This window comes from Anomaloglossus baeobatrachus, chromosome 4, assembly GCF_048569485.1.
Source record: "Anomaloglossus baeobatrachus isolate aAnoBae1 chromosome 4, aAnoBae1.hap1, whole genome shotgun sequence".
In the NCBI taxonomy this organism is placed as follows: domain Eukaryota; kingdom Metazoa; phylum Chordata; class Amphibia; order Anura; family Aromobatidae; genus Anomaloglossus; species Anomaloglossus baeobatrachus.
Window position 1 is genome coordinate 414,237,798 of NC_134356.1, and position 23,019 is coordinate 414,260,816.

Consider the following 23,019-nt stretch of genomic DNA (forward strand, 5'->3'; position numbering starts at 1 on the left):
TAGGTGCCATATTGCACACACTACACCTAGTCTCTGTGACTGTTAACTGAGACAGGTGCTTTCACGCTCACAGACTGTGAGACTTCTATGCACTTTTATGTTGTATTCCTCACTTTTTTGCATTTCCACTCCTATGTTATTCTAATAAGGTAGTCGCTGTGACTTAAACAGTATATGCCGCTATTGGTCTTGGTGACACTGTGACGCAACAGTGTCAGTACCGCTTTGGTGGTACAGGTTTCCCCTATCCTCTGCCATACTCTGCAGCAGAGCTCTGCACGGTGGACCCTGACTGTCGGATAGCCTTCCATTCCCTTATTATCCGACAGCCCCCGTAACAGGTGGAGCACTGCTAAAATACAGGAGCAAAGAGAGAATTATTTTAGAACGTCTGGGAATACACAACAACACAGTCGCAGGAGGTAGTGCTGCTTGGGGAGCTTCTCCTGCTAGAACTGGCCAGACCGGGGGCAGACTGGAGACACCGAAAGGAGAAGGAGTCCGGTACTGGTAGATCTTGTGGGATGGAGGAGTTCAACAGCGGTCGCTGGGGAGAAGCAGGCAACTGCTTCCACAGGGCCGGCTCTACTACAGGGTGGAGAGTCCTAGGGCAAGTTCTACTTTACGTTCGCTTCCAACATCTGCAGGACGGAAAGATTTCAGGTCTCCCGTCCACCACCCAAATAGCTAGAGGCACAGTGATACACTGAATCTGGGACTGAGTTCAGCAGTCGTCCCAAGGCAAGGATCCATTTCACCTGCGACAGAGCTGGAACACTTAAACAACCAAGGGGGTCCCCAAGGTGCTTCATGCCACGGGGATCGACACAGCGCATCTTAGAGAAGGAGAAACCCACAGAGACTGCCATGCCGGACCTAACCTCTGACTTACCCGAGATCGACCGGCGCTCCATCACGGCAGAGACCAGTACCCGGGGTGCGGCGTTAAACCATTAAGTAAAGACCTGGAACCCGCACCTATTGACTCTGACTCTGATTGCCGTCGCCCTGCGCTCCGGCACTCCCGATGACTGCTGTGACCCCGCCATCCTCCCGGGGCCTGCTCCGCCTGTGGGGAGCGATACCATCCCGGCTGCACCCGACATCTGCCCCGGTGAGAGACCTTGCAGCGGCGGCTCCCATCCCTAGCCACGTACCACAGATGGCGTCACAATCCTAATAGACTTTCCTAACCCCTGACTACTACCTCCATCCTCACTGCCACCCTCCAATCCTCCTTCCTGTGTGCCTCGGGGCAACGGAACCAGGCCAGGCCACTCCATGATGACGCAGAAGAATCTGCACCCCGGCCTGGCAATGAGTAGGTTAAAACACCTGCCCCGTGGGGCGCTACACAAGCACTTCGCAAATCCACCATTTAAAGACCTTTTAGTCTGTCACAGATTTAAAAAATAAGTTACTGCCACTTCCAATCATACATTATTGCTTGTCATTGGATTTTATAATACAAACAGGATACATTATTAAATTTATATCAGATAGTCTGTATGACACTTTTTAAAGTTTCACAATCTCAGATTAAAATAAGCATTTTAGGAGCCAAGCTAGAAACTGTCAGATCTAATGACTCTAGTGTATTGTTCAGCTAAACTCACTTTGCCCACATAGCCTTACAATCAAGCCACAGCTTGTACTGAGCAATGTAAGGCTATGTACGCACTAGAAAATTGACTTTTCTTAAGAAAAATCCGCACCCTCTGGCAGAATACCGCATCCACGTTTTTACCGCGGTTTGCCGCGTTTTTGCCGCTGTTTTGCCATGGTTTACAGTGGTTTTGCCGCGTTTTTTCTGCGGGTTGGTCCCTGCGGTTTTTTACCATTATCTATGGCAAAAAACGCAGGTACCTGCAGAAACGAAGTGACATGCTCATTCTTTTTGCTGCAGAAATTCTGCAGCAAAACCTGCAGGGGAAAAAAAACGCAGTGTGCGCGCACCATTTTTTTTTACCATAGATTTTGCTGGGGAATGACTGCAGAAAGGTTATGAACATTTTCTGCAGCAATTCATGCAGCAAAACCGCTGCCAATGAGCAGCAAAAACCACAGCGTGTGCACAGGGCCTGAGGGTATGTGCGCACGTTGCTTTTTACCTGCTTTTTACCTGCTTTTTTGCTGCTTTTTCTTCTGCGCTGTTTAATGCCAAAATGGATGTGTTCTTCTATTCAAGCAAAGTCTATGGGAATTTGGGTTTCTTGTTCACACTATGTTGTTCAAAATGCTGCCTTTTTGTGGCAGAACTTTGGTCAAAAACTCAGCTTTGCAGTGCAAAACCCAAATGGCAAAAACAATTGACATGTTGCTTCTTTGAAAAGCTGAGTTTTTGACCAAAGTTCTGCCTCAAAAAGGCAGCATTTTGAACTACATAGTGTGAACAAGAAACCCAAATTCCCATAGACTTTGCTTGAATAGAAGAACACATCCATTTTGGCATTAAACAGCGCAGAAGAAAAAGCAGCAAAAAAGCAGGTAAAAAGCAACGTGCGCACATACCCTTAGGGTGCCATAGCAGCAGGAGAGAGGGACAGTAAAAAGAGCTGTCAATGGGGATAGGTGGACCGATATTGTTTTTGCTCATCAATACTCCAGATTTTGGAACTTGATCAGTTAGTAGACTCAAAGTGCTCACAAGAGAAATTCTGACATAGATTTTTAAGAACACAAGGCTCATTAGAGAACTGGTAATAATGAAGTTTATGTAGTTTATTTGGAAAACCTCATCAGAGAACTGCTTTAAATGCCAATCTTCATAATGTTATGAGTTAGTACTGTGTTTACTTCAAAAACTGATATTAGTCTAAAGTATTTTGTCATGAGTAGAGATGGGCAAAATCGAACTGTAAAGGATCTGTATCAGACACCTAGTGTCCATGCACGGACCCCAGACACGGATTTCTCAGGGAAGTCCATGTTTCTGTTTGGGTTCGGCCATCTCTCATCGCGTTTTCATGCATTTTTTTTGCCAGGAGATGCAGTATTGGTGCAGGAATTTGGTGTAGAAAAAAAATGTGGCTTTCTGCCAGGAGATGCAGGTCTCAATGAACTTAATCAGTTCACCTGAGGTGAGATCACTGAGTTCAATGAGTTCACCTGAGGTGAGTTTACTTGGGGTCACAGGTGTGGTACAGTGGGTACTTCCAGCTGCAACCACAGGTAAAGTCAGTGATGTCACAGCTCATAGCCTGTGGCTGAATCAGTGGTTACCTGAAGCCACAGCAGGCATTTGGGTTCTCTAAAGTGCCAACGCGCTGCGACTTCAGTATGTAGCAGAGCTGGGATCATTGTGGGACCTCGTGTGGATTACGTCAGACCTGGGTGTTTGGAGGGGTTAATAAATTGTAAAAAGAGGGTTTTTTAAAATTTTATTTCAAATAAAGGATTTTTTTTATTTGTTTTATTTTTTTCACTTACAGGATTAGTCATGGGGGTCTTTTATACCCAATAGTAATCTAGGGCTTAGTGGCAGGGATGAGCCAGGTAAAGCTCCAGAATTGTCTCATTTAATAAATGCAACAACTCTAGGAGGCTACAGGCTGCTATTTTTTGGCTGGGGGGGATTCCCCAGCCTGAGAAAACCAGCCCCAGCAGTTGGCTTTATCTTGGTTGAGTATCAAAAATAGTGGGGGACCACAAGCCATTTTTTAAAATTATTTATTTATTTAATAATAATAATAATAATAATAAATAATAACAAAAAAGCCATATATGTTCTCTTTTCTTTTGATATGCAGCCATGATAAGCACAGAGCAGGGGGATGCAGCCTGTAGCCATCACCTTTATCTGCGCTGTGTATCACGATATATGGAGACCCTAGGCCTTTTATTTATTTTTACACCACTATAGGGATGCAGAAAGCAGGTGTGATTCCAACCAATCACAGACACTGTCATTTAATGTGGGGGTGCACTCTGACTGCAACCAATCACAAACACTGGGACTGATGTGGGCAGGGAAAGCAGTAAATATGTATGAGAATTAATGAGTGGACCCAGGAACAGTACTACAGGCATGGAGAAAGTTGGTAAGTATAACGGTCCTGCCCCCTTGCAGCTTTCCTTGCCCTTTCTACCACCATTTTACAGCACAATGTTCGGATCCCCATAGTCTTATATGGGGTTCAGCATCTGGGCAGATGTTCTTTGTTCAAGTCCTGTCCCGAACCGGACTTTTTGTTTTATAATCTGCGGGTTCGCACATCTCTACTCATGACTATGTTTTATACTTAGTTTAAAAGGATACTACTTCATATAACAAAGCAATAACTGTTTCTTTTAATTATTTTTTTTAGGTAACAAGGCAAGGCAAGAAAGACAAAAAGAAAAATAGTCAAATTGTAAATATATCCACAGACTTTATTGATGATCAAGAAATAAGTTCAAATTATTCACTATTAGAGAGGTTTTCAGAGCAGGATATCCACAGGAACAGCGAACTGGAAAGTACACAGGAAAGCCTAGTTATTGAAGACGAAGTAATATCCTCAGCTGCGAATATGGTAAGAATGCGTACAGAGATTTTCTTGCTTCAAAAAATTTCTAATGGATTCACCTAAAATTGTATTGTAAATCCCCATCTAGAATTATGTATTTTTATTTGTTGCAGCACATTTGTCTGCAACATAAAAGTAGAAAAATGACACAATAAAGAGCATTAATTTTAGAATATTTAAAGAGGTTGTCCAGTACTTTTATGCAGAAGGTGGACTTTCTCCTGTACTGTTTATGGCATGTATTTTATGTGTTATACCAATTGTATATGTTAGTGTATTATGCTGCTAGTTGGTTCAGGTTCCAGGTACAGTAGAGCGGGACTGTTACCAAAGGTTGGGCTGAGATAGCAGTAGGATGGAAGAGGCATAGATAAAGGGGAAGTGATAGATGCGGGAAAGAAGACAGTTGGGATTTCTTGAGAGGAGCCAATATAGAATAGAGTTCAAGTCTGAGAAGATGTGGCCTCGGTGCTAGGCCCAGTCAGGGAACCCTGAGGTAACTTCGATAGTAAAGATGAGTAAACCTTTCAAGGTTTGTTTCGGTTCGCCAACTTTCATGGTGTTTGAAGAACTGTTCGACGAACATATCCAAGGCCCGCTAGGCTGCGTTTTAGCATGGTAAAATTCCCAGAATAACGCATGCTGCATGTGCCGGTTAATTTATGTTAGAATTTCTGCTTCTAATGAGTCCTTTTTTAAAAAGTTGACAGATCATGTAAGTTGTATCATCCTTTGCGGTCTCAAAAAAGGCCCAGGCTATGCAACTCTTGCCACCCATGTGAACTGCAGACCCTTGACCGATGCTGGCCACAGCCAGAGTTGTGGGTAAGGATGCAGTGCTTATCGTGGTTGCATCACTTCATGTCTGTGTGAGAAGCTGCAATGTAAACTCCTCATCTTCCCCATCCTCCACCTCCTCCTCGACCCCTTCTGCTGAGCTATTCAGCTATGTGCCTCTGGGTTCACACTAGAGTTGAGCGCGGTTCGCGGTTCGAGGTTCTCCAGTTCGCGGCTCGAGTGATTTTGGGGGCTAGATCGAACTAGAACTCGAGCTTTTTGCTAAAGCTCGATAGTTCTAGATACGTTCGAGAACGGTTCTAGCAGCAAAAAGACAAGCTAATTACTAGCTGGCTTTCCGCTGTAATAGTGTAAGTCACTCTGTGACTCACACTATTATGAAATTTCAGCGTGTAGTGTGCGGGAACAGCGCATTCAGATCACTGCTGTATGGATAATGGCGATCGCCATTTTTTTTTTTTCCTTGTCTTCCTTCCCTAAGCGCGCGAGTGTAGTGGGGCGGGCCAGCATGTCAGCCAATCCCAGACACACACACAGCTAAGTGGACTTTTAGCCAGAGAAGCAACGTCATGTGTGATAGGATGTCCATGTCACATGTCCCTGCATTATAAAAACGGACATTTTCCTCCAGCACGCCATTATCTGCCTTCTGCGTCTTGGTGTCAGTCACCGCTGGCGTAGCTCCTGTCTCCGATACTGCTGTGTATGCTCTATACACAGCGCTATACAGAATAGGCATAGAAGTTTCTATTAGTCCTTGTAAGGGCTAATACCGGCAGAGTCAGAGCCATAGGTGACAGTCAGGTCCATGAAAACAGATTTTAACAGCTACACAAGATGACAGCGTCTGTGTAGCTAAAGTCAGGGATTTCCTCGCTGCATTTCCCCATTAGGAGGGATAGGCTTCCTTTCCTCTACCCAGACCCACAACCCTGCCACTGTACCCTCCTGCCCTTTGCACACTCAAACTCATTGTTATTAAGCCATTATACTAGCAAACACTGAGGAAACTTAGTGGCATCCTAAAAGTGGCTGTTGGACTTCCATTAGGGCGGCTTTGCACGTTGCAATATTGCATGTGCGATGTCGATGGGGTCAAATCGAAAGTGACGCACATCCGGCGTCGCACTCGATATCGCAACGTGTAAAACCTTTTTGATACGATGAACGAGCGCAAAAGCGTCGTTATCGTATCATCGCTGCAGCCTCCGACATTTCCATAATGCCGGTGCAGCGACAGGTACGATGTTGTTCCTCGCTCCTGCGGCAGCACACATCGCTGTGTATGAAGCCGCAGGAGCGAGGAACTTCACCTTACCTGCCGCCGGCTGCAATGAGAAGGACGGAGGTGGGCGGGATGTTTACATCCTGCTCATCTCCGCCCCTCCGCTTCAATTGGCCGCCTGCCGTGTGACTAAGGAAGGAGGCAGGTCACCGGCCAGAGTGACGTTGCACGGCAGGTATGTGCGTGTAAAGCTGCCGTAATGATAATAATCGCTACGGCAGCTTTCACTAGATATTGCACGTGCGACGGGGGCGGGACTATCGCTGCAGCATCGGTAACACATTGTTACCGATGTCGCAACGTGCAAAGCCCGCCTTAGTGTCCCACTGGTGCAAATCTATGTGCAGCACCTCTGCATTGCACACTCAAACTCATTGTTACTAAGCCATTATACTAGCAAACACTGAGTAAACTTAGTGGCATCCTAAAAGTGGTTGTTGGACTTCCATTAGTGTCCCACTGGTGCAAAGCTATTTGCAGCACCACTGCATTGCACACTCAAACTCATTGTTACTAAGCCATTATACTAGCAAACACTGAGTAAACTTAGTGGCATCCTAAAAGTGGCTGTTGGACTTCCATTAGTGTCCCACTGGTGCAAATCTATGTGCAGCACCTCTGCATTGCACACTCAAACTCATTGTTACTAAGCCATTATACTAGCAAACACTGAGGAAACTTAGTGACATCCTAAAAGTGGCTGTTGGACTTCATTATTGTCCCACTAGTGCAAAGATATTTGCAGCACCTCAGCATTGCACACTCAAACTCATTGTTACTAAGCCATTATACTAGCAAACACTGAGTAAACTTAGTGGCATACTAAAAGTGGCTGTTGGACTTCATTATTGTCCCACTAGTGCAAAGCTATTTCTAGCACCTCTGCATGACACCCTCCTGCTCTGTTTTTAATAAGCTATAATAATAGCAAAAAATGCTGCCATTTAGTGGCATACAAGAAGTGGCTGTTGTACTCCATTAGTGTCCCACTGGTGCCAAGCTATTTATAGCACCTCTGCATGACACCCTCCTGCTCTGTTTTTAATAAGCTATAATAATAGCAAAAAATGCTGCCATTTAGTGGCATACAAGAAGTGGCTGTTGTACTCCATTAGTGTCCCACTGGTGCCAAGCTATTTCTAGCACCTCTGCATGACACCCTCCTGCTCTGTTTTTAATAAGCTATAATAATAGCAAAAAATGCTGCCATTTAGTGGCATACAAGAAGTGGCTGTTGTACTCCATTAGTGTCCCACTGGTGCCAAGCTATTTCTAGCACCTTTGCATGACACCCTCCTGCTCTGTTTTTAATAAGCTATAATAATAGCAAAAAATGCTGCCATTTAGTGGGATACAAGAAGTGGCTGTTGTACTCCATTAGTGTCCCACTGGTGCCAAGCTGTTTCTAACACCTCTGCATGACACCCTCCTGCTCTGTTTTTAATAAGCTATAATAGCAAAAAATGGTGCCATTTAGTGGCATACAAGAAGTGGCTGTTGTACTCCATTAGTGTCCCACTGGTGCCAAGCTATTTCTAGCACCTCTGCATGACACCCTCCTGCTCTGTTTTTAATAAGCTATAATAATATTAAAAAATGCTGCCATTTAGTGGCATACAAGAAGTGGCTGTTGGACTTCATTAGTGCCCCACTGGTGGAAAGCTATTTGCAGCACCTCTGCAGGACACCCTCATGCACATTTTGCTACGCTAATTTTACTCAGGGAATTCCTTGCTGCATTTGATCATTCGAAGGGATAGAAAGTGAGGCTTCCTTTACTGTCCTGGTACCCACAGAACACGGCCACTGTACCCACCTGTCCACTTTTGCCACGCTATTTAATTTGCCCAAAGAACTGACTCTTTTTCTGCCTTCCTAAAATTGTCTGTAATACTAAGTTAGTGTTCCTTTGCTGCCAAGCAAGGTACAACACATGTGCATTCTACACTCCTTTCCATTTCTGGAATCCAATTATTAACTGCAGGTAGTCCAGCCAATCTGTGACGAAGGTGCAGGTGTGGATATAATGTAGCCTGCATCCAATGTTGGTTTTCTCGATGTCTGACAGCTCAACAATACCATCTGTTTCCACTTCCAAAACAAGTGATGACCTGCCAATCACACTCCCTGTTGCATGTAAAGGGGTGGAAGTTCAGTGTGAAAAACCATGTGAGACTGCTGTCCCCACAGTCACAGAGGATGAAGAACACGCAGATGCACTTGATGGGGCGGGCGGTGGTTGCACAGGCACGCAAGGCCGCATTGTAGCACAGTGAAATTCACATTGTGACTTATGCTTCATTTTAAGTTGTGTACAGGGTGGGCTCCCCAGTATGCAGCAAAACCAGGCAACAGGAAAAGGACTCTAGTCAGTTGGGTTGATAAATGATTGTTTAACTTTACCAAAACAAACAATAAGAACCATGCATACAAGTTAAATAATTGAACAATGTATTCTGTTGCCTACTACCTGCTAATCCCTCTGCGTAGCAGTAATTGTGTGTTTGTGCGTGTGTGTGTGTGTGTGTGTGTGTGTGCGAACACGACTTACCAGTGGCGCATCACAAGAGCTTCCCAGTTATCTACCTAAACATAGACAAAACACATTACCCCCCCTGAATACCCTTGTTAACTGAAGCCTCACAGATAAGGCAGATGATAACAGTGTGAATGCAAACCACACAGCTCTGCAACAGTCATGGAAATCTTGAAAAGCAACAGTCAATGCAAACATGTGTCGCTGTCCCTCTATGATTTAAACTGTACGAGACAATTTGACAGTGCAGAGGCAGCAAGTCTTATTGTCTATAAATAGTCGGCCTACCGAGAACAGATATGTGTTTTGCTAATAAAACAAAGTGTTACGTGCCCGCATTATTGTCTGGGCACAGCCTACCGTACCCGGGTACTGTGATGTCCAGTTGCCAGAAATACAGACTTTACGCTCCTCTCACGGTAAGCAGTATAGACAGCACCGTAAGAATGTTGGTCTGTGGCACAGGATGCTGCTCACTGGCGTTACGGTACTCCTCACCAAACTCCAAAATGACTCCCCTCACAATTGAACGAAGTGTTTCTGCGGTGGCTCCTTGCTGTAACACACACCTTTAGCTTTTCCTTCTGTTCATAGACAGCATCTCCAAGTCCACACCCGAAGAGCAATTTCTCCTCCACGTCTAAGTGTGGAGAGGCAGCTAGTGCGCATGTGTGTGCCGATTTACCCCAGCCGCAGCCTAACTACAGTGTTTCGCCTAGTGAGTATGCTCAGCCTGACTGTGCCATTCCTGAGGCTAAGTCTTCATTTCGGGATACAGCGCATGCTCCCACACTTAGTGTGAAAAGCCTCTTTGCACAGGTACTTGCATTCCGTGCCGGGTCTAAGTCCTGTTTTGTGCCTAGACACCATGCTAAAGCTGATAGTCTTTTTTCAGAGACTGTATTTCATGCTACTGAGCATGCTCAGGCACTTACTGCATCAGAGACTAGGTTCGGTAATGAACTCTTTGGCCCTGCCCCTGATGTGGGGGGCCCATATAGACCACAGGGCATCAGGTGTCCTGACGATGTGGCCAGGCCACTCCCAAATGGCTTGCAGAGGCCCGCCCCTATGACTTGTCACCGCATTATTGATGGTCAGACGATGACTGGTAAGGTGTTTGTGTCGTGGCAGCCATGAGGTCATTATTGAAGTTGCGGTTCCAAATAGGACGCTAGTTATGCCACTCATGACGTGTCACTCTGCTTTTGTCTCCAGGAGGTGCATTGTGGTCCACCCTGGTTTGGGGCGGACCCAGGTTATAAAACGGGCTGGAGCCAACAAGGAGGTGCGCAGTCTTCTATTATGCTCCGAAAGAGCACACCTCCATGTGTTGAACCCATTGCGGCTTTAGGCCAGAGGTAGGCAGGGATAGGGTGTCGATGCAGGCTGCCACCACAGTTGGTAACGCAGAACGGTTAAGATCAGCTCCTGTCCTACCAGTCCTGCTTGTGCAGCCCAGTGGCATTAACAGGCCTGCTGCTGCTTATGCGCCTGCTGTCCACAGGTGTGGCCCCAATGCACACGGTCAGTGTACTCAATGGCCCCTGTGATGTTAACAGGGAGTTCCTGGGCTGGGTGGGCGTGTGGACCCTGTGACGCTAACAGGGCTCCCAGTCTCCAGATCCGAGTGGCGTCTAACTCTGTTCAGGCTTCTATTAGTTTCATAGCCACACAGCTCTGTATTCTCCACCTAACCTTCCAGTTGCCAACCTCTCCTTTTCCATCTGGGAGCACGGTGAACACTGACTGCTGATGGGGATATATACCTTTCTCTTTCTTTTCTTATTAATTTTCGTTATATAGCGGTAACATAGTATATACCATCTTATCCAAATCTGCCAGTCCCACCGTAACAGATGGTGTTTCTTCAGCAAATGTTACTTTTGCTTAACCACCAAACCCACGGACAAAAACTTTTTTCCCCTTTCCAACACACCTGTTCCCCTTTCCACCAGCATCTGTCCATTTTCGACTCATTTTGTATATGACCAAAAGTGCAACTCTGCAGGGACACCGTACTCAATGCCATCTCAGCACAGCAGCCAGCCCTCGGTCCCTCAGATGTGGACAAGTAAAAGACCATTACCTCCTATCCATGACAAAGCGTTGAGATTCACTCTGTGCAGCACTGGTGTTTAGTGGAAAAGCAGATCTAAGATTCCGTACTACCTTCTGCAGATACTCCTGTATACGTGCGTCCCTTTCTATGGCAGGAATTATTTCACCAAATTTTGTCTTGTACCGGGGATGTAACAGTGTGGCAACCCAGTAGTTAGCATTACTTCGAATTCGTACAATCCGAGGGTCATGTTGTAGGTAGTGCAGCAAGAAGGCGCTCATGTGTCTTGTGCATCCAGGAGGACCAAGTCCTTGGTGTGTTGGTGGCAGAGAGGTGAGAATCGTGCCTCCTTCCTTTGCCCTCTCCCCCCAACCTCGCACAACCGAAATGTGAGCAAGCTGTCACTCATCTGCTGAGTCTTCCATGCCCATCGCCAGTTCGTCTTCCATTTCTTTATGGGCTCCTGCACCTTCCTCAACACTTTTTGCTGATACTATGCGCCCTTGTTAATCCCTCTGCCCCACCATGACTGCCGCCTAGGTGCCGCTGACCATCTGGACCTCGTAGATCTTGTTATCCCTTCCGCATATGACGCCTCCTGTACTTCCTCCCCTTCCTCTTGTCCCAACACCTGACTCCGAATAATGCTTACAGTGTGCTCCATCATGTAGATGACCAGAATTGTCACGCTGAGAATGGCATTGCCAGTGCTAAACATCTTCGTCGACATTTGTAAACTGTGTAGAAGGGTGTATAGGTCCTTGATCTGACACCACTCCAGCAGCGTGATCTGCACCACCTCTGGACCAAGTTAGGCCAGGCTATATGTCATAATGTATTGCAGCAGGGTTCGGCAGTGCTGCCACAAACGCTGCAACATGTGCAGATTCAAATTCCTGCGTGTCGGCACATCGCATTTCAGGCCACCAGACCTAAAGACTTCTGGAGCGACGAAAGTTGTTGAGCTGCTGTGTGCGAACGATGGAAGTGAGCACATAGCGAGCGTACCCGCTGCACAAAGCCATGTAGGCCGGGATGGTGTTTTAAAAATTGCTGGAGAATTAGATTCAACACGTGAGCCACACAAGGCACGTGTGTCACATTGTTACGGCGAAGGGCCACACCCATGTTTGCATCATTGTCACACCCGGCCTTCCCTGGCTGCTGGTTGAGTGGAGACAACCATTGATGAAACTTGGTCTCCAGAGCTAACCGTCCACAACTTCTCAGCAGTGTGACTCACATTTCCCATACATTTCAAAGTAAACATTTGACCGCATGATGGCATTGAGCTCTGCTGCCAGCATAGTAAGGAGGTGTGTGGTTTTCCTTGTGCGCAGTTACAAGGAAGGGTGCCCTGACCACACAGGGTTTGGGCCAAGGTGAAGGACCCACGCAAGGTTGAGGAGGCAGAAGCAGTGTATTAACTTCTACATACAGAGGAAGGATTGATACAACTCGTGGGGACAGCAAGACTTGTACAGCAGACCCTTCTCCATCTCGCCCCATAGTAACCCATTGCCCAGTCAGTGACATGTAACGCCCCTGTCCATGCTTACTGGGCCAAGTATCTGTGGTGAAATGCACCCTGTCACACAGTTTCTCAAAGAAGCGGTGATGTTTGGTGCGACATGCTGGTGTAGCGCATGGACGCCTTTGTTGGAGAAGGAGTGGCGCCTGGGCATCGGCTCTTGGGGCACTGCGATGGGCATAAGGTCTCGAAAATCCTCGGTTAAAAAGGTTGTAAAGGAAGCATTTTGGTAGCCAACAGTTTGCAGATGCTGAAAGTCAAGCTCTAAGCCATGTCATGCCCTTCTAAAAGCATGTAAAACACAGCAAGGGGACTCCAACCACAGTCTCCCTCGTTTCCACTAATTGGGCCACACACACCCCACTTGACTGGCATCAGTTGACCCCCATTTTCAAGATGAAAACGATGCTTTGCATGAAGCACTCTCAAAAATTCGCGTGCCTTTCACCTCCCCTGGCTGAGCCAGGGGAAGAAAAGTCCTCTGAGAGCCATGACTTGTTCATCTTGGTTCTTTTTTCAAAAGCGAGGGGACTCCAACCACAGTCTCCCTCGTTTCCACTAATTGGGCCACACACACCCCACTTGACTGGCATCAGTTGACCCCATTCTCAAGATGAAAAAGATCCTTTGCATGAAGCACTCTCAAAAATACGCGTGCCTTTCGCCTCCCCTGGCTGAGCCAGGGGAAGAAAAGTCCTCTGAGAACCATGACTTGTTCATCTTGGTGAACGTTAGTCTGTCCACATTGTCAGTGGACAGATGCATGTGATTAGCTGTCAGCACACCCCCAGCAGCACTGAGGACATGTTCCGAGAAAACGCTGGCTGCGGGACACAACAAGATCCCCAAGGCGTACGTGGTGAGCTCAGGCAATTTATCCAGATTGGAAGCCTAAAATGAGCAGGGCTCAAGTTGCACAGTAATGGCATCGACGTTCCCTTGCATATACTCATATCTGTGTCTCCTCCTCTTTTTCCTTGTCCTGCTCTTTTGTTTTCGCATGAGTATATGTCCTTGCACCTTTCCCATGTGTTTGTGTTGTGTTGTGAGTTGTTTGTCACCTTTTGGACACCTTTGAGGGTGTTTTCTAGGTGTTTTTATGTGTTTGTGATTGCCTGCAATTGTTTCCTATATGGTTCGAGTTCGGTTCGTCAAACGTTCGCCGAACCGAACTGGAACGAGACGCCCGTTCGGCGAACCGAACTCGAGCCGAACCGCGACCGGTTCGCTCATCTCTAGTTCACACCAAGTGGGATCTAGAACCTCATTATCATTCTCTCTTTTGTCCAACTCCTCACCCTGAGAGTCACGCTTCTCCTCTTCCTGCCCTGACATCACAGTACAGTACACATGCGCCCCAGATATCTAAGTCTTATCATGATCACCTCCACCACTTGGGTTAACGTCTGTTGACGAGGGTCTCAATTCTTCGCGGACCCTACTTCATCCAGCCCCAGATCCAACTGACAAAGATTTTAGTAATCGTTATAGATGCTTTCTTCCTCTTGAGTCTGTGAATCTTTAGAGCAGACCTCTGATGCCCATGGAATAGAATGTGTGAACAAGCTCTGCAGGCATGCCCATCTGTGGTTCCCCACAGTCAGGTGGGCGGTTAGAGAGTTGTGATGCAGGGGAAAACAAGGGTAATAGTGGTGTCACCTCTGAAGACTGTACTGTGTGTGATGTTGAGGTGGAGGAAGAGGAGGAGAGTCCACTTGATACAGCACTTGCCATCCAATGTAGCACATGCTGTTTCTGAACCTCATGTACAAGTCATACTGCCAGAGAAAGGGAGGTGAATAGCTATTCCATTAACAGAAGTTGTCTTTGGATTGGACGAGCCGGTGTTTGTTCAGTTTAACTTTCAGTAACATTAACATGTACACTTCGAACACTACACCTATTCGCCCTTCCACCATAATCTTGGTATTTCCCACTCATGTTTGATGTACCCTTTCCCTCTTTTAACCAGTTATATCACAACCCTAGGCGCACACCTGTCAGTCACCTGTCACTAAATTAACAATCAGTATTTATATGCTGAAATGTCTATTTGTGGCAGGACCACAAAATTAGCTATTAGCATTTACATGCTGAAAGATCTATTTGCGCTAGGAGCACAGAGTTATGAATTAGTATTTATAAAAATTAAGAGACCACTGCAAAATTTTCAGTTTTTCTAATTTTTCTCTTTATAGGTATATTTTTGAATAAAATGTATTATTTTTTTATTTTATAAACTACTGACAACGTCTCCGAATTTCCAAGCAATAAATTTTGTATTTATTTTCTAAAAATGAGAAATGGTCAAAATAACAAAAAATGCATTGATTTCAGACCTCAAATAATGCAAAGAAAACAAGTTAAAAATCATTTAGAAACAACAACATTAATGTTTTAACTCAGGAACAGTTCAGAAATCAATATTTTGTGGAATAACCATGATTTTTAATCACAGCTTTCATGCGTCTTGGCATGCTTTCCACCAGTCTTTCACAATGCTTTTGGATAACCTTATGCCACTCCTAGCCAGTAGAATGACGATGTACTCTGGTGGAATTCAACTGACATTGGAATCGACCTGCAGAGAAGCTTATTTTTATAAAACTGTGCAGAGCTCTCTTAATTTTTGCCAGAACTGTATACTGTATGTGTTGGAGGCCCCCACAAGTATCAAAGTCTTTTTGATCTCCCCTAACATATTGTGTCAGGACCACAGCATTATCAATCAGTATTTATATGCTGAAATGTCTATTTGTGGCAGGCTGCAAGACCACATATTCAGCAATCAGAATTTATATGCTGAAATTTCAATTTCTGGCAGGACCACAGAATTAGCAATCAGTATTTATATGCTGAAATCTCTATTTGTGCCAGGAGCACAGATTTATAAATTAGTATATATCTGCAGTAATGTATATGCAGCAGTGTGCTGCCCCCGTGCCAGCAGCCACTGCTGCTCGGATCCAGACCTTCAGGGGTGGTGGCTCGAGGTCTCCAGACCCGGGGGTCTCACGGACATGCCGAATAAAATGGGGGACGTAGATGTACGGGGTAGGCCGTAATAAGTTCGTGACACCACCCACGGTGTGTGGTGAGGTGGGACACCACCACTGTTGTTACGGGGCACCCTTGGGAGATGTTGTGCAGCAAGTTGTTAACCCCTCCGTGGGCAGGGATGGTGGCCCCAGGACCCGATGGCTCTAGTGCAGGGGAGATGACGACCGCAGAGGGTGCTGGGGTACTCACTTTTAGTAAAACACACAAGTCTCTGTTAAACCAAGGTGGTGGTGGCCGGTGCTACGGCCGGTTGCGTTCGGGATCCCCCACCCAGCTGGTGGTCTCTATCCTTTTCCTGCACTGTTTAAGTAGAAAAGACTTCCCAGTTTGAAACGTAGGAGTCCGCTCCCGGCTGGATGTGGCCTAAGGAGCCGTGCCCGCAGACGCTGGCCCATGGGATCTATGGGCCTTGGCGGTGACCTCTTATCCCTAATCAGTGGGCTGTTGTCTTCTATGAGGGACTTTGGGGGGGACAGGACCTATAGTCCTGGCCTCAATCGGTTAATTAACCAGTTCCAGTAGGTTCTGGTTCCTGGCTTCAGGGTCCGAGTACCCCCCTTTGTGCTACGGTTTCCGGGTCGGTTCCCCGTGTCGGTACCGGTGGGCTACAACCCTGGCCCGGTCCACCTCGCTTCCACCGAGCCATCTTCCCGTCTCATGTTGACGGAGACCACCTCCTAGCCAAGGTAACAGGGCTCCTACCCTGGCACTGTTCAACTTGGACTTGACTGCTGGAGCTACCCCTAGCTCCAGCCCACACTCCTCTCCAAACTGAACTCTAGCACTCAACTGTTTTCCCGCCCCCGGGTTGTCTGGACCCCTGGGTGGGCATGTTCCAACCGCCTGGTCACGCCCACTGGTGTGTCTATCTTTCCCTAAGGGGGGTGACTAGGGTTTAATGGTTGGCTGTGTGTTTCCTAATGAGGGAAGGTGTTATGCAGGGGCCTATTTGTGACTACCTGGTTTTGCCAGGGCGTCACAGCAGCACCTTTTCCAATCTTTAGCAGTCTCAAAATAGCACCGATGCTGCATGTACTCTTCCTATATGCAAAGGTACATGTGACTTAGGCAGCTAATGATATAAGCTCTTGTGTCTGAACGTTGGGGTATGGATCCTGCACCCTGATTTGCTTCCAGAACATCCACACATTGAGTTAAGAAAAAAAAATAGTCTTCTGTTCCTCTACCCACCCCCTCCCCTTATCAAACACCTTCCCCTGCTCATCATACAGCACCATTATTCTAGCAAAAGACATAATCAGGTAGAAGAAAAGCATTAGTTGAAACATGAAAAGTTACCAAACAAAGGCCAAATTTTACTGATTTTGAGCAAAGAGTTTGGGAATACGAACCCGAATGGGCAAGGCTTGTGCCGAATTTGAGATTTGCAAACCTTTTTCAAACAAGTTCGCCGTCTGGCTAGAGAGCCCCCAGGGCCCAGAAATAGATGAAGGTGAATGGAGTCAGGGGGAAGGAGACAGACCCCGAAGCTTGAGGAAGAGATCCAAGATAGCGGAGTGGGACAGGTCAAATTAAAAAGAAGAAAGGAAAGAAAGGCCATGTCTGTCATATTGGTGTGAAGAATAAAAGTGAACATTTCCAGTTGGATAAGCGAGCTCTGATCTTGCATGTGTTACTATCTATGACTACTGCCAGCAGAGTGATGGACACCATCCTGAAGAAACCAGTAAGTGTCATGCACCATGCCTGAAGTGGCATTCGCACACAGAGTCCCATTATTGAAGGAAGGCGGTGCCTGTGCAGCATGGGTTCGGCAACTTCTTTCATTTACATTGAGGGCCTATCCTTAGGATAGATCATCAATGCCTGATTGGTCGGGTCCGTACCACTCACCGACCACATGACTTTGATGCTAGCGGTGGGAGCAGATGACTGCAAATGATCAGTTTCAGAGATGCGCCGTCTTCTTTTAGAGGCCGGAGCCGGGTACTGAACATTCGCCTCCTATTGATTTGAATGGGAAACGGCTGTGCAGTACCCACCCACAGCCACTATCAGTTGATGGGGCAGCTCCAGAACTGAGAATTTCCGGCTCCAGGCTGTTGCTGCCGGAACCAACAACAGCTAATTGGTGGGGGTGCAGGGTGTCAGAGCCCAGCCAATGAGACAATGATGAACTATCCTAATAATAGGCCATCAATGTAAAAGTAGTGGACAACCTCTTTAAGACCATATCACACAGGACAGACATATCTGTTCTCAGTTTGATTTTATTATATTAAAATATAACAGCCAAATGTCCATAAGTGAACATAAAAGTTGTTAGTGTAAGCCTCTAGTCTAGGGCTCTTTTTGTTTTTCTGTGTGTTCTTTTTTTTGCAATTTTATGTATGAAAAAATGCTTCTGAGTAGTGATGGGCGAACCTGAACCCGAACATCTGCGGGTTCACCTATCTCTACTTCTGAGATAAAATCTGTATTCAGTGAAGACTTTCCAATTACTGAGATAGGAGATGGCGGCTGTTACTGAGGAGATTCTATGTAGATAGAAGAGGATAGAAGCCTATTCTATCTGCCTCCAGCTCCTCTCTCTGACTTTAGCTCCTCCCTCTACCTGTATCTCCTCCCTCCTGCCTTCATCAGAGAATCTCCTCAGTAACAACTGCCATCTCCTATCCTAGCAATGGGAAAGTCTTTGCTGAATGCAGATTTCACCTTAGAATTGAGTATTCTTATGGCCAGATGGCCAATCCAGGCCTGGTCCCACACAATGGAGTTTTCTATTGAAACAGTTCTGGAAATATTTTGTAGACGTTTTGGTTAACTCACGTGAATCTGTCAGTAGGATTAATCCTGCTATGCTGTCTAAATTTATTAAATTTTTTTCAATTTTCTTTATGTTCCTTTCCAGTTTTTTTTTTATTTTTTTTTTAAAAACACACCGTAAATAATTTTGTGGATTGGATATAGGGCATAGAAAACCCATTCTTCCCATCGGCATGAAAGCTTATAAGGAAATAAAGCAAAAGTAGCAAGTAAAAATTTAAAGGGAATAAACAACCCAAAATGATTTTTTTTAAATGTTTGTTAATATTTACAGGAGGAAACAACTGAACAATCAGCAGATCCTCTGGAGGATGAGGTACTGATCTAATATTAAATAAAATGATAACATTGATTATTCTAGAATTTAATATTTGGATAGCCAATCCTCAGGAAAGATCATCAACATCAGACAAGTTGGGTTCTTCTGACTTTCCGAACCTTTACCAATAAGCCGATTGAAGGAGTCGTGCCACACTAGAAATGGCCCAGCTACGTTCATTGTGGTTCTTAATGGCACTGCAGTATTTTCCCCCTTTAATATGTGGGATAGATGTTACCACTAAAAGATATCATTGGCACAATTATCCCACCTGCCTTTTTGCAAATGATGAAGGCAAGCCTGTAAAATAAAACTATTGCATCCACAGAATATGTAGTCTGATTTACTAGCAGTAGTGTACGTAAAGAATAGAGAGCCCCATGGCAAAGAAAAAAAAATTGATCCCATTTAGGTTCTGCAGTGCCACACTAACTGCAACATTAGATATTGGTGCCCCATCACCATTTTATGTAAACTTTGGAGCCATTTCATCAAAGCTTTTACTCCAGTAATTTGGAGTAAAAAGCTTTGAAAAGTTCCAAAAGTGTGGCGCAACCTTACGGCTGCACTAAAATGATGCACGTTTTGGAGTTCTTACACCATTTTCACCCAGCTATGCAAAGTCGGTGATCCTGGGATGGGGTGTGGGTACATTCATGGCAGGCAGCCAGTGGTGTTCACTACACCACACATCTTAGCAGGAACTAGTGTAAGATTAGTGGTAAGGTGCACACAGAGGTGCGCGCCACTTCTCCAAAGGTCCTCTTCAGTAATCACAAGCGTCAGACTCCAGCACAATGCCAGTCTTGATGTATAGGGTCCCTAGTTTTTATTTGCTAATATTAGACCACATAACTGTGCAGGTTCTCACCAAGTAGTAACATAGGGATGAGAGCGACCTTGAATAGGCCCTTTTGCTAGCCGCACATACTGTAGATCGCCTCTAATGTATGTACACCCATGCTGATGTTTTAGATGTTTATATCCTGGATGTAGTATAGCACCCAAAGCACCAAGTACAGTAATAAACCCACGCTATGAAAACAATATCTGAACTGTTTTTTTTTTTTTTTTACTATTTTCATGGAGTGCTGACAGACTATAGCCAGCACTGTATCTTAAAAATATGGTGTTTGCTACATATTCTATAATAGGAAGACAATGAAGTTTGTTACATTATTTTTAGTATTTTGCATTTTTTATATATGATTCAATATTGCTAAACATTGTGCTGCATGTTTTAATGTTGACTGACAAGCAGTACCTGCTGATACACTTTTTATTATGCCGCATTGTGTTATGCATATAACACCCAGCTTTACATGTGTGTAAGCTTTGCATCATATTTCATGGACATAACTAGCTTTTGACTGCTATTTCTTCTTTAAGCTCATCTGCGCTTATTAACATGAAACCTGCTTAAGCTAATACTTCATATGTGCATAGTGGAAATGTTTTACACATCTGCAAGTAGAAAAACCTTGGTCTTGTTTTTACTATCTTGGAGAGATCAACCCTTAGGTGAACTCAGAAATATTGAAAGAAAAGACAATATGCTGTAACATATTAATAATCATTGATAACATATAACATATGTCTTCATCCTGGTAAATATGTCTCCGTTCTGTCTTTAACGAAAAAAAAAATAATTTTACTCACCCTCCCTAGCTTCCATGTTGTGCGGCGCCCTCAGACACACATCCAGCTGAACCAGAGGCTGAGGTCGGCGGGCTTCTCCACTACCCCTGCGATCAGCCCGCCCCTGTCTTCAGCTCCTCCATGGAGTGCTTACCTTTTCATGCTGGCAGCTGCATCCTCGCCCCCTCCGTGTTGCTTGCAGCAGTGTGATGAGGTCGCAGAGTGATGACCTCATCACGCTGCGGCATACTGGGCTGGAATGATATGCCCTGCTCTACCCCATTCTCCCTGCCTCCAACCCATGGCTAATTTGCATTTGATGCACCTGAAGCGCTTCCCATGCAAATTAGCCATGTCTAGTGGCCGAAGTGACACTGCTGGCCCCCTCTGCTGCAGCTGTGACTGGGGTCCAGTGAAGAGGTGGGCCTGACCTGGGCCTTGGGCTTAATAAAGCCAAGTAATTACCACAGACCCCCTCTTTACTGGGCCCTATACACCAGTAATACTTGTAATGCCCTGATAGCATCCCTGGCTGGGATTAATATAACCAGGATTCTGTACATGGTAGACCTTGGCTCCATTATTAGGCCCCTGACATTCATACCAACACATCAGCAACCAATGGTCATGTTGTGGGAGCACTCAGTGGAGGAAATAGGGAGCCCTATATTTCTGTCTAAATTCTTAGATGCTGCAATTGCTAGTGACTATTGATGGGTAGACACAGACTGCAAAAGTCCAGGCCCGTACAGGTTCAAAGGTACCTGAGTGCCAGGCCAGGGCCCTGAATTTTCATGGAATTCTGGGTGATGATCCCAATCTGGCACACGGGTAATGCAAAAGGAAAAATCAAGAAAAAAATAATAAAGCAGAGGCGCTATACTTACCCAGTCTCCGGCGAGGCTGTAGCTGCTCCTGCTGTCACTCATTAACTTCCAGGGCCACTCATTACCTTCATTGCATATTCACTGCTTTCCCTGCCCGCTGGTGTCCGTGATTGGTTGCAGTCAGACGTGCCCACACATTGAATGACAGCATGTCTGATTCTTCCAATCACAGACTCTGTCTCAGAGCTATATATATACAGTAAAAATAAATAAATAAACAAAAAAAATGGTATAGGGTTCCCCCGTACTATGATACCCAGCCAGGATAAAGCACATGGCTACAGGATGCAGCCACCAGCTGTGTGCTTGTCTTGGCTGTGTATCACAAGAAGAGGAACCGCATGCGGTTTTATTTTACATAAATAAATAAGTAAAAAAACTGGCTTGCCGTCCCCCCCAATTTTGATACCCAGCCATGATAAAACCCGACAGCTGGGGGCTGGTATTTTCAGGCTGGGGAGACCCATAGTTATTGGGAACCCCAGCCTAAAAATACCAGCCTGCAGCTGCCCAGAATTGTTACATCCATTAGATGTGACAATCCCAGCACTTTACCCGTCTCTTCCCGATTCCACTAGTGCGGTGGCAATCAGAGTACTAAGGGGTTAATCGCAACTCACAGCTGCCACTAAGCCCTAGTCTATGAGACCGCCCAATGAGACCCCCCAATACTAATCTGCAAGGGAAAAGAAGTAAAACACAAACACCGAAAAAAATCCTTTATTTGAAATAAAATACAAAAAACACCCTCTTTCAACTTCTTTATTAACTCTGCTAGATGACTAAATCTAAAAATTCTGATTGTGTGAGAATAGCTGCAGCCAGTAATCTAAGTGACACATCATTGAATTCAGGATCTCTTTGCCAACATCATGCTGCTCTCAGATGAGGTAGCAAAAGCCTGCTGATAGATTCCCTTTAATGCGAGATCCTCTACTATTAGTTCAAATGCTGTAATAGATTATTAAAAATTGAATGTTCTACTCAAGACAATCTTTATCTACTTAACCTTTTGGTCTTTTATCTACTTTGGAGAGGCCTTTTTCTTATTCTTATGGATTTCGGTCAACTTAACTAATTCATTCATTCATCTATAAATCACTTTCATATAATATGCCAGCCAGCAATTAGTCAATGCCAATTCTAACAAAGCCTTAATGCTTCTACTTGCTGCAAGCAATCGCTGTTAACCAACTGCATCAGTCATGAAGGCGTCAAGCTTTTTAACATGACATCTTTGTTTAAATCACACAGGACCAATCTTAAAACTATTCAACAGTCCAAAACACAAGAAGGAACTATTTCCCTTTACATGAACAGCCCACAACCTCTCTACAAGCTATAAAGCCTTGAGACTGATGCTAGCTATCTATGAACTAGGATACCACTGACAGTCATCTACTTAATGCAAATCTTTTGATGCACATTTGGGGAGGCTTCTGCTGATACAGTGGGACTGATTGAGATTTCTCTTTGGATTTCAAGTTCAATGACTGAAGAAAAGATTTTGCTTCTAAGCTATTGACCAAATCAATGATATTTACCTTAAGAGGTGTGAATAAGCTTCAATTGTTGGATTCTGGATAAACTATGAACATGAGAAAAATT

General features: G+C 45.2%; 1 protein-coding gene across 1 annotated transcript in view; it reads left to right on the forward strand.

Annotated features, from left to right (window-relative positions):
- LOC142302455 (uncharacterized) overlaps positions 1 to 23,019 on the forward strand; it is a 593,189-nt gene that overhangs the window by 297,570 nt on the left and 272,600 nt on the right. Inside the window, exon 67 of the mRNA XM_075343517.1 lies at positions 4,308 to 4,514. Coding sequence (XP_075199632.1) covers positions 4,308 to 4,514 — 207 coding nt within the window. The remainder of the gene's footprint in view (positions 1 to 4,307; positions 4,515 to 23,019) is intronic.